Consider the following 18,314-nt stretch of genomic DNA (forward strand, 5'->3'; position numbering starts at 1 on the left):
CAGAGGAGTCAGCAAAGGTGCATGTGTCCTTCAGACTTGTTTTTGGCCTTAGTCATTGGCCTATGTGAGGGCAATCATAAAATGGCTGCCGTTCAAATGGAAACCGAGGGTTCAGGACGGAAACTCTGATTTCAGGGTGATTTCGTCACCCGAATATGACGAAAATACTTCTGCATAGTATTCTAATCATTCTCGGTCTGCTGATACCAAAAATCCTCATGATACGACGATGTTTATAACACGGGTCCAGAATTTTCAGTACCACAGACCCTCCTTTTGCCCTTACATAGGCAATAACCTATACTCACGCTAATTTGAGTCCAGGTCTATATTCATAAAGTCGTTGAGATGTTGCTGTAGCATCATCCTATTACTTAGCTCGTCTCTTGATACAGGTTTCCTTACACACGATGTAGCACAGAGGCCACATATTGCAGGAGCACACTGTACACACAGACAGAACAGTAAAAGAATGGCTAAGATCATCCCAATGACTATCAGGATCTTCCATCCCCACGCGGATATCAGTTCCCAGAACCACCCCATCAATGACCAATCTCGTTTATCCACGTGAATAGATTCGGAGATCTTATGCAGTTTGGAAATGGCCTGGTAGACTGTCGGAGCGTTATCTGGAATGAAAACACAGCAACTTGATTGGATCACTTTACATACCCCACCTCGGTCTGCAAGTATGACGTCTAATGCGACCCTGTTCTGAAGAGTCATAAGGCGATCCGACTGGAGCTCAGCAGTCAAATTACTAAGGGCACCGGCGGTTTTATCTACCGTGGACTCAACCACCCTTGTCAATTGCCTTATGTTCCTGCTGTTAACCATAGGCCCCCAAAACGTCAGAAAACCCCTTTACGAAATCTCCAAGTTCTTGTCCTGTAGTGTCTTCTTTATTGATGACACCTCTAACTATCCTTGTCTTATGGTAATCTGCCACGGCCGTGTAGGTGGGAGGCAACAGGAACGAAACAAAACATGTGCCTGAGAAGTCAGGGGGCAACCATGTATAGGCTCTATTATGGCAGATGAAATAGGTACCCTTAGCTGCTAAGAACGAAGGGGAAGTCTGAGACGCAAAAACATATGTTTCAGTGCAGATACTTTTCCCTAACTGAGCTCTGGGATTCTTGCCATTACCTTGCAGACATAGGTGACCCTGATGGGGTACAATCCAAATCGGGGAGGATCTCTTTGCTCGCTGGTTCTCACTCAGAGTAACTCCATATCCTGTTATGTTCCATCCAATATATGCTAGTGTCTCATCTCTCGGGATAGTCTCATAGGAAATATCTTCCCTAATCATATCTACTATACCCTTAAGTAGAGCACTATTCTTAGGATTATCTTTCACAGAACGTAGGGGGTTGGCTTCATGAGCGTATATGAACACCGTTCTATATGCCCACACAGAACCATTATGACTGAAAGGCAGGACCAGATAAGGGATACCTTTATCAGTAGTATGAGGCATAAGACCACACACCCAACAGTTAGTTGTGTTAACTACTAATTGGTGTTGGTGTAGAAGCTGAATGAATGAATTATTGACAAATTCTAATCTTCTAGCAGACTCGTGCTCAGGCAGAGGGTGAAAAGAATGCGAGGAAACAGTAGAAGGAGGTATAGGCTGTGTAGTGGGTGCAAATGTCACTTGAAAAGAGAAAAAAACATATCCTATTAAAAACGTCATTACACTAAGCAACATGAAAATACATAATATCAAAAATCGTTTCTTTGTCATCATTATACACATTCTGGCTTTAAAGTCCATCTGTTTGGCAGGTCTCTCATTCTCGAAAAACTCCATCCTCTCTAATTGCTGCTCGTGGTGGTAGGGTGTTCTATGCTAAGGAATGCTTCTGTCAGTCCAGGGCAACTCCCTTAGACCGACCAGAACTGTCGACCTAACGTCTTCAGCTGCACTCCAAAGACTTGGGCAACCACGACCCTACAGCTGAACCCGGATGGCGGTTCGATAAAAAAAAAATAAGAAAGTTTCTCAGATGAGAGAGCTGCACTTTAAAAAAAAAAATAGCAAAGAAAAAGAACTTTTATTTGTCCATAGTTCTCGGCCTCAAATTATAACGGCTTTTTCCAGGTACTGTCTGGTTCTTGAACAAGAGTTCAGGCTCTGTAGTGTTCAATCGAATTGACGGTGGCACAGCTTCTTGCAAAATATTGTCACTTTCTCGTTCAGAAATTGTTCCTTTTACACGTGCATCACTAAAAGGCAGAAAACGAGGCACAGTCTCAGTTTCAGAGTCAGCGATCCCCTCCTGGACCCACCGGTCGTACGGTAGAGGCAAAGGGACCCTCTTGCAGTGTACGCCGTGGATCCAGTTCTTTTTCCCTTCCACTCGAACAGCTGATCTTGGTGAGAGAAGGACGAGGTGGGGGCCGGTCCAACAGGGCTGATCATTCTTCGTCCGCTGGAAGTTCTTGACCAGCACCCATGATCCAGGATCGATAGGATGTCCTGGAGCTTCAGAGACCTGAGGCAGAGTATCGTGAACCTGTTGGTGTAATACACGCAATTTAGCCGTCAATTCATACAAATAATCAAGCAGTACAGGGTGTTCGATCTCACTGAATTTTGTCGGCCTTGGCACTCCCCATATGTTGGCCGGGCGTCAGAACACAATTTCATAGGGACTAAGTCCCACTCGCGAATGCACAGTCATTCTTGTTGATAGGAGTGCTAAAGGCAGAGCGTCAGGCCATTTAAGACCAGAGCTCGCTTGTATCTTTGCCAATTTCAATTTTAGCGTGCCATTATAGCACTCTACTAGTCCAGCTGATTGGGGGTGATTTGCAGCGTGGAATTTTTGCTGGATACCTAGCTCCTCACATACTTTTCTCATCACTCGACCCACAAATTCACTCCCATTATCACTCCAGACCATTCTCGGCATTCCAAACCTAGGGAAGAATTCTTTGGCAAGGGCTTTAGCTGTGGATAAGGCAGTGTTGTCTTTTAAGGGATATGCTTCTACCCATCTTGAAAAGGCACAAACAACAACGAGTACGTATTTCAAATTGTTGCACCTTTCCATGTGGATGAAATCTAGCTGCAAAACCTCAAACGGATACGTTGGAGGCGCAAAATGACCAGCTGGAGTTGGGGTTCCCCTACCAGGATTGTATTTCAGACACACCATGCAATTCTTGACCACATTCTCTGCACATTTAGGAATTCCAGCATTTTGCCATACTGGAGCCAACAACTTACAAATCCCTTTCACACTGATATGGGCCATTCCATGAGCCATTGTCACCACTGCAAGCACATACGCATCGGGTAACAACTATCGCTGATGTTCTGACAAGTCAACCCAACAACCATTTTCATCCAATTTACCCATACTTTCTCTCCACACACTCAACTCTTTCTCTGAAGCTTCAGCTTGAAGAGACTTCACACTCTCTATCGTATCTTCACACATTCCAACGTCACCAACCCATCTTGCAGGGCCTGCAACATACATTCGATTCATCACATCTTTTGCTCTTTCTTTTGCAATTTCGTCAGCAAATGCATTGCCACTACCAACATCATCAGTAACCTTCTTGTGTGCACTGCATTTCACAATCGCAACTTGTAACGGCAAGGTCAGTGACTCAAGAAGCTCATTCACCAACTGACCATGCTGAATTTTAGCTCCTTGCGAAGTCAGGAACCCACGTTCTTTCCACAATCGTCCAAAACTATGAGCCACACCAAACGCATACTGGCTGTCGGTATATATGGTCACTTTCATTCCTTTCGATAACACACACGCTCTCGTAAGTGCAATCAACTCTGCTGCTTGAGCTGAATTATGTGGTATACGTGCAGCTTCAACAATCGTATGCAAAGTCGTGACAGCATATGCTGCAGTCGTATCACCATTCGGAAGCTTGAAGCATGAACCATCCACCCATAAGGTACCATCACACTTTACAAGAGGAGTATCTTTAAGATCTACTCTCCCTTTCGTTTCTTCTTCTGTCCTGAGAAAACAATCATGCTGTTCAACATCATCTGTCTCTACTGAAATTGGCAATAACGTGGCTGGATTCAACGTATTGCACCTCTTTATGTGCACATGACTCGCTAACAGTGTCAACTCGTAACCTGACAATCGAGCACTAGTTAAGTGCTGTGTCTTGGTCCTGTTTAACAACGTGTCCACTGCATGTGGAACCATCACAATCAACATATTATTCATCACTAACCCAGCAGACTGTCGAATAGAAACAGCTGCTGCCTCTGTGGCTCTCAAGCAACTCGGCAATGCTTTAGCTACCGGATCTAAAGTCGACGAAAAATACGCGCATGGACGCTGCTTGTCTCCAAAAGACTGTGTCAGTACTGACAATGCACAACCCTCTTTCTCATGGACATACAGTGTAAAGGGCTTACTGTAGTCGGGGGTACCCAACACAATGCATTACGCAATTCGGAAAAACTTTTCTGACAATCTTCAGACCACGGAACGGGATTCGGTGTATCTTTACAGGTCAATGCTACCAAAGGTTTGGCCAGCAAAGAAAAATTCGGTATCCACTGTCTGCAGTATGATGTAATGCCCAAGAAAGCACGTACTTCTCTCTGTGTCCTTGGCACAGTCAATTTTGCAATTGCCTGAATTCTTTCTGGGGTCAGTTTCCTTCCCTCCTTCGATAAGAGATGACCTAAGAGACACTTTGTGATGTCAATCAGACAAATGACGCAACAACGACAAGGTGGCTTCTTTACAAATCTCTTCAGTATCTGCAGCGATTAGCAAATCATCAACGTACTGAATAAGGGTAGCGCCATCAGGTAAAACAATTGCATCAAGCTGTGTTTTTAAAGCCTGACTAAATATTGATGGACTTTCACAGTAGCCTTGAGGAGCGCGTTTGAAGCGGAAGCTTCGGTCTCCTAAACTGAAGCCAAAAATATCCCTGCTCTCCTCGGCAATCGGGATGCTGAAGAAAGCATTTTTCAAGTCAATCACCGAGAACCAGGTGGCGGAAGCTGGAATCATAGTCAATAGGGCAGTGATATCAGGAACAACTGGAAACTGTGGCACAACTATTTTATTGACTTCTCTAAGATCAATCACGAACCTGTAAACAGGTGGCTGAGAAGGGTCAGTACGTTTCAAAACAGGCAGAACAGGACTATTACAAACGTTGCCTCTTGTCTCTTCAATTGCATCTTTTTCAATCAAATCATAAATGATCGCTAGCAACACCTTTTCACCTTCACTAGAGATCTTGTATTGGGGAATGTGTGGCAATTTAACATTGGCTTTCAATGTCACAACATATGGCGGTATTTCCAAAAGACCCACATCATTAGGACCTGTAGCCCAAAGGATATCAGGAAGAAACGACAATTCGGTCGGAAGTTTATCCTTCGACAAATACATTGGAGAGATCACTTTCCTACCCAGTGTAAGTTGTACTCCCGAAGGTGAACAATATAATGTCGCATACAATCTTTTCAACAAATCCAATCCTAACAAGTTTTCACCACAACCTGTCGTCAGAATAAGGGGTGCTTCCAATTCACAAGGTCCAACAGAAAGGGACATAGGACTAGAAATCGGGTTCCTAACCGGGGCGCCAGAAAAACCTACTGAAACATTCATCTCGCCAGACAAAGGTGCGCCAGGGAGTTTTGAGTGCATAATAGAACTCTTTGTAGCACCAGTATCCAACAGAAAAGGCTCTGACACACCTGATGTAATCACCTTAACATAAGGTCCACTCTGATCTACTGGAACTGAAACAACTCCCTCTCTTTGTCTATGGCTGTCCTAGCAATCATTACTTTCCATATTCTCATCTTCTGCATAGTAGTCGTCAGCATAATACTGAGCCGTCCTACCAGACGCGTTATTTTGCTGGTCAAAACTATTCATTGAATTTTAAGACGGAAAGGAACGCGCGTTCTGGGGGAAACTCCCACGTCCTCTACCTCTAGGAGCTTGTTGAACACCTCGACCTCTTGCGCCAGAAGCACAATTCGTACGCTGTAACAAAATAGGACAACTATACTTGAAATGACCCTCTTCTTTACAATATGAACACTGATTGGGACCTACAGGAACACTCGAACCTTTGTGAGTTTCTCTGAAACTGTTGAGGTTGCTGATAGTTACTCTGACCACCACGTGGCGGATACGCCTGTTGTAAAAGAACCTTCGTCTTTAATTCTTTAGTTTTCTTTTCTGCTCTATCCTTCTCATCATTATCCCTATTTTCGTAATACTGTGCAGTAGCCAATATTTGTGCTGAAGAGGAAACGGCCCAAGAACTCTCTGAATCTTTCAGTTTCTTACACAGCTCGGGAAGCAAATTGTGCACAAACTTGTCAACGAACAACCGTTGACCACCTTCTGTACTCATATCTTGACCACTATGGTCGATAAACGTTTCCTCAAACCTGGTGAAGAAATCAGACACTGTTCCATCTTTCTTCTGCTTACACGCAGACAATTTATCCCAATTCACACGCATCGCAGGCATTAAAGTCTTCATGTAAGTAATGATCCTAGCAGGAAGTTCTGCTACCAAAGGCTCAGGCTTGGCACCACCAACTTGTCTATCATTTGCAGCACTAATATTAGCCCATGAGTCACCTAACTCTTGCGCATGATCTGTATGGCGAATCAATCCCCACAAAGGCTGTGGAACAACATTCCCAAATAACATGTCTATGTCGGCTAAATTCATAATGCATGAGTCTGCAGTCTGTGATAATTCCTTATAATACCCTGCAGGGTTTTTACGGGGGTCAGGCAAAGTCTGCTTGAGGGCTAAAACTTCAGCTCGCTTCCAAGGAACATGTACCCAAACACGCTGAAAATGAGCTGGAACAGCATCAATTTGATTAGCGGCATCAGCCGCCACGGCGTCCTTCCATATCGGAGGGACTTCTCTCATTGGGTACTGTCGCACTTTTTTCCTAACTGAGGAGTCATGTTCAAACAGTGACTGGGAAGGATCCTTATTCCTAAAGGACAACAACGTCGCAACTGCTTTCTCAACATCGGAACCCACAATCGTGCCCTTTGAAAACTCAAACCGTACACGGCACAATTCAGGCGGATTTGTTTCCAAATCATTATCCTCCAATTCCTCACAAAGGAAAGCACACATTTTCTCAAAAACGTATCTTTGTTTTGGTGCTTCCCATTGACGGAAGACATCCATAACAGACTCCACATCATATCTTGAAGGGTAAGTAACCCATTTACGCGCCATATGGTCAAATGCTTCTCTCTCTCTCTCTCTCTCTCTCGAATCAGGCAGTTGACTACGCGACTGCTTACGCTCCGAATCAGGGGTCATACCAGATGACCCAAAGAGAGGAAATATAAGGCTAGCAACAGTATCAGTCATTCTCTGTCGGACAGAAGGAGAAGTTGACGAAAGAACAGGAGGAAAAACAGAGGGGGGCAAGGCAGACGCAGACGCAGAGGCAGTATCAGGAAGAACACAAGAAGAGGCAGTCGATGTAGTAGACAAAATCGTAGGAAGTACAGATGGAGCAGGTAGCGAAGTCGGCGGCCCTTGAGGGGGCTGCGCCGCAGGAGTAGGAGCCAACTGAAGAGGAGCTGGCGGCTGTGGAAGAACCTGAGGCACAATAACTGGGGGTTGCACAACTAAAGGTTGCGGAGGTGCTGTAGCACTTTGCGCATAAGGGGGTGGCGAACTCAACAAGTGTGACATTAAAGGATCTTTCTCGAGTTCTTTTGCTGCATCTTGCTGAAGAAGCGGCAAAACTGGATAACATTTATCGATCACCATTTTACGTTGCCTGTGCAACTGCTCACTCATCTGTTCTTCTTCATTATCTTTAAACTGCATAGCAGCTTGCATTATCGAGATACCCTTTTCTCTCTTATTTCTCTTTGCTAATTTAATTTCCTTCTGTTTGGCTTCCTTACGCCATAGGCGGAAAGAGTCAAACATCGCCGGCCGGGCTTTCTTCTTGAAAAGTTTAACCTCCAGATTATCCAGAATCTCCGTGTCAAAACTACCATATTGGGGCCATTTTAAAACACCATCTTTCCTGGTGTATCGGATCCATACTTCATTATATGTGATGGGGCCTACGCCATGTTTCACATATAGTTCATAGGTTGGAGTTCCAATCGGAGGAACCGGACACGAGTCCTCCAATCGGGAATCCCTATTATAACCAAGACAAAACAAATTTCCAAGTCTGCTAAGACCAGGCATGTTCGCTCTCTAGTCTAGCTTCAAACTTCAAAGGATTATCGAATACGATAGTCTCGTGAATACACGAGTCCCTCGGCTTTGGTACTTGCAAGTTCCAAATCAAAGATCCCAAGGGGATACCAAACTAAGAACCCAACTAAGGACTGGGAGACGCTCCACTTATACTTAACTGAGGTATCGATGACGTCACCAGAAGACTCGTTTATCGTTTCGCTCTACCAATCATCAAGGGTCCAAAACAGGGCGATAGTCAGGGCAGCAGTCCTTCGTAGCCGTCGGGAAGCGGGGAACCTCGCAGCAAAGACTTTCGGACCACGTCGACATACAGGGGTCGATGAAGTGGCGGCCTTCCTCCAGAATTTTCACACGAAGCTCCTCACGAACCTCTGGCTTGGACCGGTACCGCTGAAATCGCCCCACGTTGGGCGCCAACTGAAGTACTGGGTTTTTCAGAACCCAGCGGTGCCAGGGAACACACCCTAAGACTTCGAGTCCTTCCTGTCTCAGACTACAGAAACACAGAGTCTTCTTGGTGAAGTCAAAGATCGTATTTATTGGCTGCAACCAGTAACAGGTATCCTAGAAGTACAACACGGTGTATATTCTCAGGAGACTGCTCAAACTTACAAAGCCAGCCTTCTCTTTTTATACAAAATATTATGCTTTAGGCAAACATTCCTTCTTTTACAGTTGACCATTCACATATTTTCACTACAAAGAAAAAGCAAAGTCATGATGACAAGCCCATATTTCAGTTTGTCCAGCCCTCAATTAATTACCCGGCAAGGCTCGGTACTTTCATCAGATATCGACGGACCCCCAATAAAAACGGGCACCTCCTCCTCGTAAAGCAAGTCACTCGTAAAGAAACAGGGACAGGTGTGTGTAAGATTAGGCATGGTTTGTGTGTGATGAAAGGTTTTATGATATGTTGTGCCTTGATACTAATCTCATTCGGCCACTGGGAAAGGAACTGGCCGAACAGGTTTGGCTTCAGGCAGTGGAGTCAGCTTGCCCAGGTCACAGAGGAGTCAGCAAAGGTGCATGTGTCCTTCGGACTCGTTTTTGGCCTTAGTCATTGGCCTATGTGAGGGCAATCATAAAATGGCTGCCGTTCAAATGGAAACCGAGGGTTCAGGACGGAAACTCTGATTTCAGGTTGATTTCGTCACCCGAATATGACGAAAATACTTATGCATAGTATTCTAATCATTCTCGGTCTGCTGATACCAAAAATCGTCATGATACGACGATGTTTATAACACGGGTCCAGAATTTTCAGTACCACACAGGTCTTCCGTGAACCGGAAACTAGCATTCTGGGACCCGTTTCTGGGTAACACCCTTCATCAGCCGAGGGCGAGGGGGGGTCGAAAACGTGTTTTCCACAATGTAAATTCCCATGGGACCTTTGAACATGCCTACATCCCCAACTGCTGGGCGAGATTGCACCAAAGTTGGCAGAAATCTTGAGTTTGTTAGGCAGATCACTTTTTTCGTGGTGTAAATCCGCTCAATAGTTTAGAGATATTGAAGATCAAAAAATATAGAAAAATAGAGACTCGGATCCTCCGTGGATCCGACAGTCCCCGGGCTCAAATCTGATTGGCTGTCAATACTTCAATCAGGAAGTGTTGGCAGCCATCTTAAGAATTGGCTTGAGCCACGTCCAGCAAAAAAAGATTTTTTTTAAAAAGTTAAGGGGCCAGAGTGGGGACACTCTAAACCCCTAGCCATGGTGCACAATGACCTCTCCCAGATACCCCGCCATGGCTAAAAAGCATATACTCTTCTTATTTTTTTAATCTCTGGAAAATCCATGGGCGGATCCATGGATTTTTCCACAAGCAAAAAAAGGCAGAATAATGGTCCAAAATTAGCAGAAAGAGGGAGAACAAAAGTCAGCAACAACCAGAAAGAGGATAAATAAAGGTGAGAATGAGCAACAAGAGGCAGAATATAGGTCAGAAAGAGGCAGAATAATGGTCAGAAACGAGCAGAAAGTGGCAAAATAGAGATCAGAAACCAGCAGAAGGAGGATAAATAAAGGTTAGAAATGAGTATCAAGAGGTAAAATAAAGGTACGAAACGAGCAGAAAGAGGGGAAAATAAAGGAGAGAAACGAGCAGCAAAAGGCAAGGTCAGAGAGAAGCAGAAAAATTCTGAATACAGGTCAGAAACGATCCAAAAGAGGCAAAATAAAGGTCAGTAACAAGCTTGCTGAGAGCTCGTCGGAGGCTATGCCCCCTTTCTCAACCACTGACGCACTACTGGTTGGGGGATGAACTCCCCTTGGCTTCTGAGAGTCGTTGAGGCCAGGAGTCACTAGTGTTGTGATAAGTAAGTCCCTACAGCCGCATTGCTGAGATGTCGTTAACCACTCTGCACAGGGGCCTCTTGGCGCACTACTGGTTGGGAGATGAACTCCCCATGGCTTCTGAGGGTCATTGGGGGCCAAAAAACCCTATTGTTGCGACAAGTATGTCCCCCCACAGCTGGATTGCTGAGACCTCGTTGGAGGCCACACCCCCTTTCTCAATCATTCTGCATAGTGGCCTCCTGATGCACTACTGGTTGGGGGATAAACTCCCTGTGGCTGGTGAGGGTCATTGGGGGCCAAAAAACCCTATTGTTGCGACAAGTATGTCCCCCCACAGCTGGATTGCTGAGACCTCGTTGGAGGCCCCACCCCCTTTCTCAACCATTCTGCATAGTGGCCTCCTGATGCACTACTGGTTGGGGGATAAACTCCCTGTGGCTGCTGAGGGTTACCTGGCTGCTGGTGAGCGCCCGTCAAGTATCGTCGCGCTCCCCAAATGATGTGACGAGCACGCCAACAGAAAAGAAAATTATGCTCCGGACGAAGTTTATCGGTAACTTCGCATTCCTTGCAGAGCGCAGCGTTCCAAATTCCACAAAATCCGCAAGCGGAGTGAAATGTTATGCTCAGGCCTAGAAAAAAACACAAAGGTTACAGGAACATTATAATTAGGAAATAGAATTTAAAAAACCTTAAAAATTCACTGAAAAAAACAAAGGTTACAGAGACGTTATAGTTAGGCTCACATTTTACTTGTACAAAATCAGTGAAATACAGCAGTTATAGTTACCTGAGTTAACTATAGGTTACACCCCCTCAATGCACTGCTTATTTTTTTTTTTTTTTTTTTTAAATTATTTTTATTGCAGGAATTAGTAAATCTTTACATAATCGGCCAGCATTACATCTCAAGCCGGAGCGTTGCAACCCAACTCTCCGATCCCCTCCGGAAGTTGCTTACACAGCCGTTTAGCCCACAACCCTGGGGTCGGGCGGCGAAAGTCCGTGGGGGCTCAGGAGGTTGTCGAGGTCGGCCCGGAGGATTCGTTGTCCTTCATCTGCTTTTCTAAACAACCCTATAACTCCAAAAACACCCCCCCACCCTTAAAACCCCCCAATCCTAGAAAAACCCTCCCCCCCACCGCCATCAGCGCGCGGCATCATCCGCAACCAGATCTTCTTGGGGACCCATGGGGAAAACAATAAAGCTGAGAAGTGCAACCGTCTACCGGGACTCAGGGCGCGCCGCTACCTCATGTTCGGCATCGCCGGGGGTGCAGTACTCCCTAAGGGCCTGCACAAGCATCTCCCACTCCAGCGCTGTCTCCTCGGCCTTCTCGTTACGCTGCCTCCAAGCTAGCTGGTATCTAAGCGTACTCTCCCCCGCCGCCCACTTCAAAAATTCGCTGTGCCATCGGCTCCCTGTCGGGCCGGTCCGTGCCTTCCAATTCCTGGTCACCTCTCGTTTAGCAAGGAGCAGCCCCAAATCTCAATGCACTGCTTATGACCTTACATATTACATTACTCATGAGATGGTCCATGACATCTTAAATTACATCATCCACAGATCCACTCGCATACGCACTCACACCCCTATACAACCTCTCATACACACACCCACACACACCCATTCACAGACCCATAAAAGTACGGACACAACCACTCACTCATAAATCTATTCATACAACCTTTCACTCACCCATACAGCTACTCAAATACCCACTTATTCACCTATACATCCACTCACTCACCCATACAGTGTCTCAAATCAGCCACTCACCCATACAAGCACACACCCACTTACATACCCACTCCCACACACATCAGATCACTCACCCATACATCCATTCTCACAGACACTTACTTTAAAGTACTGCCAAATCACACACCAGCTCACTTAACCAAACAGCCACTCAAACAGCCAATCACTCACCCAAACAGCCACTTACACAGCCAGTCACTTACTGATACAGCCAGTCAGACACCCACTCACTTACCCATACAGCCACTCACCCACCAATACAGCCACTCAGAAAGCCACTCACACAGATTCACATAGTCACACAACCACTCACATAATATGTTAGAAATACTATCCCTCATTAGTAGTACAGAAAGTATACTATTTAAACTTTTGTAGTACCTTGGTATACATGTTTAACACTCATAAACGTTTAGAAAACACACACTCACTGGATAATGTCATCAATGATGTGATCAGTGATGTCATTCGTGATGTCACTGACCATGTCATGAGTGATGTAATATATGAGGGTATAATCAGTTTTTTGCGGGGGCCTAAGTTCTAGTTAGCTCAGGTAGCTATAACTGCAGAATTTCACTGCTTTTCTACGAGTGAAATGTGAGCCTAACTTTAACGCCTATGTAACCTTTGTTTTTTTTGTATGTGTGTGTGTGTATGTGTACGCCATTGCAGGGTACAGGCGTGTGTTGTAGAGCCCTGCATATGATTTTAGCGAGTTGTACGGCATGTGTTGTTGTAAAGTCTGATATTTGCCAGAGAGTCTTAGCATGCCCTGGAAGCAACTGAACAGACTCTCCCCATAGGTCATTCCACGGTTAGCGTGGTCCTTCTGGTGTTGGAGGCTGTATTCAACTTAGCCACAGTACTTTCCCTCATTTGCTTTCTTTGGCTTATGATTGTTGTTTGTACATGTGTGTCAACCAACTGGGGTTCCACACTAATTATCTCATCCACCATCACAGTTAACTCATTTTTTGAGACTCTGGATTGTCTTCATTTTAAACAAAATGTATTAGGTGACTTTCCTGCTGGTGCTTTGTGCTGAGAGGTAAATGGTTTGTATATTTTGAGGGGTGTCTTTTGTGTCTGTATATGTAAATGCCGAAGAGTACATTTTGCACAGGTTTGTGTTGACTTGCACGTCTGCCCTCGGAAACCCTGTTCGCCATTGTTTTCTGCCATTGTGAGGGTCCTTCCGTCCGCCTCTAATGATGGATAACTCTAAATATGTTGCCATCCCAACGTTGACTTAGTTGTGCCTTGCAATGGAGAACAGACGGAACAGAGGGCAGAAGTTCATCTAACAGACCATATTTCTCTATCATGAATGATGGACATCCATCAGGCTTAATTAACCCTAAATACAGAGGACAGATAACCACATGGCCGATATACTGATCAAGACATTCATGACAAAGGAGCATCAGTCCATCCTGAAAACTCTGGATCAAGTCCCAGGTGATTATCACATCATAATTTTGGTGTCTTCATTTTGTGTAATCTCAGTACAGTTTCTTACTGGGATAGGGAGCCCTATGTATCATCTTTAATGCATACAGACACAGACCAAACTTGCCTAAATATACTTGCGCATTTAAGTGGGTATATCAGCTTTTCGGGACTTTTCTGACTAAGGAATGCAAGTGTATTCCTTTTGCTCCAAAAAAGACAATGCCTTTCACCCTCTTGGGCATGATGGGATAGTACAACTTCCAAGATTCTTAAAGGAGTAGGTTTAGGTTTCACTTTTTTATAGTGTTAAGATGGAGCATCATCACTGCTTACCTTTTTTTATTTCACTCTTTTCTAAATGGTGTTTCATACAAAACAAGACAAGAATGGTGCCTATTCCTGCATATTTTCTGGTTATTTGGTTAATTGGCCAAACTTTCAGTATGCTTTTTGAAAATTGTGTTTCTGGATCTCGCAAATACAGAGGTATTCTATCTTTTATGAAAAATGGGGCTAAATACCCATGTTTAAGAGTTAAGATTGCTTACGTTTTCCTTCCCGAGTCGCCATTAATGTAATTTTATGATTTTACTTTTCAGTTCCCTCTAAACCCAATGTTGGCTATGGCGGAGAAGTAGAAATGAAATCAACACTTCAGGAATTATTAATTTACTGCATCTTTCTCATTGATATTTGCATTTGTAAGTTATACTACTTTTCTATATTTTGAAGATAAGTAATAGCAAAAATGTGATGTATTATAGAGGTGCTTTGAATGTGAAGCACATTACAGTGCACCAACACCGTCTAGAAATTGGTTTTTAAGATTGTTACAGTAAAATCGGTCTCAACCATCAATAGTTTTATTCCGGGACTTTGTCTGACCATCTTGCCTTCTAGCTTCCAATCTATTGTTTCACTGTTTAAACTCCTGATACTCTATTATGTACCTCTGTCATTTTGACTATATGAATATCTAATGTAAGAATGGAATTAACCTAGAGGTTGTGTTTTGCAAGCTATCTGAACAAGCAGAAACCAGGTTTCACTTGTGGGGTATTTCCGTGTATAAAGTGTAGCAAAAAGGATCCGTGGATGACGGATCGAAAGAACGTAGCCAAGGACATACGGGTGGTTCACCAATTGGGTGGAAACCAACCTCTATTAGCCGAAAATAAACATTTATTTTCTTCATTCCCCTCACTCACCCAGGGTTGCCCCTAGGTGACATGCTTCATCATTGAACACATAGGAGGGTGAACCTAACCCAATCCTCCTTCTCCCCCTGTTTTAGATCAATATTTCCGTGTTTAGTCATAAGCATTTGAATAGTCCCGCCCACGTGCGGGGACCCCGGAGCACTTCATTAGATATATCTTCTTAAGTTGTCATGTTTCGCCGTTCTTCGGGAAGGCCTGTGTAGACACTTGAGAGATAGAAAGACAATAATGCAGCCTAACTAACAAGACTACACTGGCCATCACTTCATCTTGAAGTGAAAAAAGGTCGCCAGTACTTATAACATTTTGCAATTTATGGAGTTTAATACATATAGAAAACTCCCCTTCACAAAACCCCTTTTTTAATAATAGAGATGAAAAGGTTGGACAGAGAAGCCCCCCCCCCCCCCCAGGCTGCCATTATATGTCTGAAAATGGATACCATGCCTTTGAGTCTCCAGAGGCCACCAATATCCCATGATGCACAACTAGTGGCAGTTACTTCATTTCTTTTTTTCCGGCTCCTGTTAACAGGACCCTGGAGCATTGAGCTCTACCTCATTTGGTGTTTTTCATCTAAAATCTCTTCAGAATTGACCTTTTTACAACCTCACTCAACGTTTTTGGTCTTTCTCTACCTAGTGCTGTCTTTTTCTGACAGATTTTCCACAGTTTGTTAGTCAAAATGCCTTCCCTTTTTGACAAGTGTCCTGACTGTGGAAGAAAAAAGGCCAAATCTGACTCACACAGAGTGTGCAGTCTGTGTTTACCTGCTTCTCATGTTCCTGAGACATGTTCCATCTGTAAACCCTTCTCCAAGCGTACCCTGCGTGACAGGGAGAAGATTCGACTTCAAGGGGCAGCTGGGACCTCGGGCAAGGAGAGGGTCAGTCCTCTACCAAAGCCCTGTCTTCAGCCTCTGGAGGGCTCCCCAGGCGAAGAAGAGCGGAAAAAACGACGCCGGTCCCGGTCGACGTAGACACCGAGGGCAGGTATGGCGACGATGTCTTCACAGTCGACTCAGGGCTCTGAGTTGAACCGGCGTTGATGCTCTGCGTCGAGGAGAAGAGCGGCGAGAGCTTCTCGTTCTCCCTCATGGTAGAGATCCCTGTCGAAGACGTCTCCCCAGTCAGCATCGACACATCAGCGCCGATCGGCGTCGACCAACGATCGGCAATAACACGGCAGCTACGATCGCCGTCGAAGAGGCAGCGACGATCACCGTCGAAGAGACAGCGACGATCACCGCTGAAGAGGCACCGACGATCGCCGTCAAAGAGGCACCGACGGTCTACGCCGAGACGACACCGATCGCAGACACGATCAATCATGAGTCTGTCGTGGTCGAGCGGGAGTTCAAGGTCAAGACGACGTCGAAGTTTGCTGTAGACCAGTAGATCAACGTCGAGGGGAAGATCTGGTAATGAATCTTTGGCTCCTTCTCTTCAGGCAGCTCGAAAAAGGAGGAGGTTGATTTATTCCTCGGATTCTGAGTACTCACGTATATACTCACCTACGAGGACTCCACCTCACTCTGATCCTCCTGGACCAGCGGAACATCTTCCTCCACCTCCTCCACCCCTGCCGCCTCCTCCACCGCCTCCTCCGCCTCCACTGCCTCCTCCGGGGCCTACTGCTCCTCGGCCCATGACTCCTACTGTGCCTAGAAGACAGAGGTCTAGGTCTCGTGCCAGAGTCGATCTCGCAGCCACCGACGCTCGTCCACGCACTTTAATCACCAACATCGTTATGAGAGATCTCGCTCCAGGCACACCAGAGACGCATCCTCCACAAGTACTGGGAGATATTCACCCAGACTTTCGGACTCTCCTCCTCAAAGGGTGTCTCCTATTGACGTCATTACCACGTTTCAAGAGGTTCTTCTGCGAGGGGCGTCCAAACTAAATGTTTCATTGTCCACCCCTATGCCATCAACTTCAGTCATCTCTGAAACTCTCCAGCAGAGACAAGCTTCTCGCCCCTTGCTTCCTCTGGTGCCAGGCTTATTGGAAACGGCTATGGAATTATTCTTAACACCATTTTCCATCAAATCCGCTATTTTCAGGCTATAGAGAAAATACCACCCGCCTGAGCAAGATCCCACATTCCTTCGGACGGACCCCACACCAGACTCTGTCATCGTTGTTGCAGCTAAGAAGCAACATGCTACAGCTCCAACATCAACAGTACCGCCTGATAAGGAAAGCTGTAAAGAAGACTCGGTGGGGAGGAAGGTATGTAACACGGCAGCCACTACAATGAAGGCTGCTAGTGCTACAGCCCTGCTGGGCAGGTATGACCTTTTCCTTTGGGAATCCCTTCAGCAGTTTGCAGACCTTCTGCCAAGGGACAAGACGGAGGCCTTTACGGCGATATTAAATGAAGGACTTATGGTGTCCGACCAAGTAATGAATGCAGCGGCGAACACATCACTTTTTTCAGCACATGGCTATTGTCACGGAGTGGCTCGCCGGAGACATTCCTGACTTTGTCTCACCTCGCATAAGCCAGAGGCTCAACAGCAGATCATGAAATTACCCTTTTCTGGCACTACCCTCTTTGGCTCTCATGCGGATGAGGAGATGGCTCATATGAAGGCAGAAATGGAGACCTTGAAGGCAGTAGGTCTTTAAAAAACCGAAGGAACAGCGCAAAACTTTCCGCCCTTTCCAACGGCGTTACTCTTCCCAGAGGTTCCAGAGATACCAGGGCCGTCAGTCGAATCAGCAGCAATCATATCAGCGGTCGTTCCACCCATTTCAGAAACGTCAGCCTAGGGGACAGGGAGGCCAGCAACCTGCACAAGGGAATAAGGTGCCTGCTGGTTCTAAGACCTGAAGCCTTTCTTCCCCCTCTTCTGCTACCCACTCAGGTGGGGGGAAGCATTATAATTTTCGTGTCAGAGTGGCAAAAATTAACTCCGGACAATTGGGTGCTGAATATTGTTTGCAATGGATACTCACTACGTTTCACCAGCCCTCCTCCATCGGTCCCTCCAACACACTCACTGTACCAACTACGTCAGGTACAATAGGAGGCCAACATTCTCTAGGGCAATAGAACCCGTTCCTCTCATACAGCGGGGAACAGGACTGTATTCTAGGTTCTTTCTGGTCCAAAAGAAAGACCAGACCGAGTTCAGACCCATTCTCGATTTAGGACATGCAAACAAGTGGGTTCGGAGAGAAAAATTCCCAATGTTAGGGTTGCATCAAATCTACCCTCAAATTCATCAGGGGGATTGGTTAAGCGCGATAGATTTGCAATACGCATACTTCCACGTCCCCATAGTAAAGAAGCATCGCAGGTTCCTGAGATTCAC

General features: G+C 45.5%; 1 protein-coding gene across 1 annotated transcript in view; it reads left to right on the top strand.

Annotated features, from left to right (window-relative positions):
• PKD2L2 (polycystin 2 like 2, transient receptor potential cation channel) overlaps positions 1-18,314 on the top strand; it is a 1,478,337-nt gene that overhangs the window by 108,917 nt on the left and 1,351,106 nt on the right. The window contains exon 2 of the mRNA XM_085615012.1: positions 14,372-14,473. Coding sequence (XP_085471138.1) covers positions 14,372-14,473 — 102 coding nt within the window. The remainder of the gene's footprint in view (positions 1-14,371; positions 14,474-18,314) is intronic.

Source organism: Triturus cristatus, chromosome 7 (assembly GCF_964204655.1).
Source record: "Triturus cristatus chromosome 7, aTriCri1.1, whole genome shotgun sequence".
Lineage (NCBI taxonomy): Eukaryota > Metazoa > Chordata > Amphibia > Caudata > Salamandridae > Triturus > Triturus cristatus.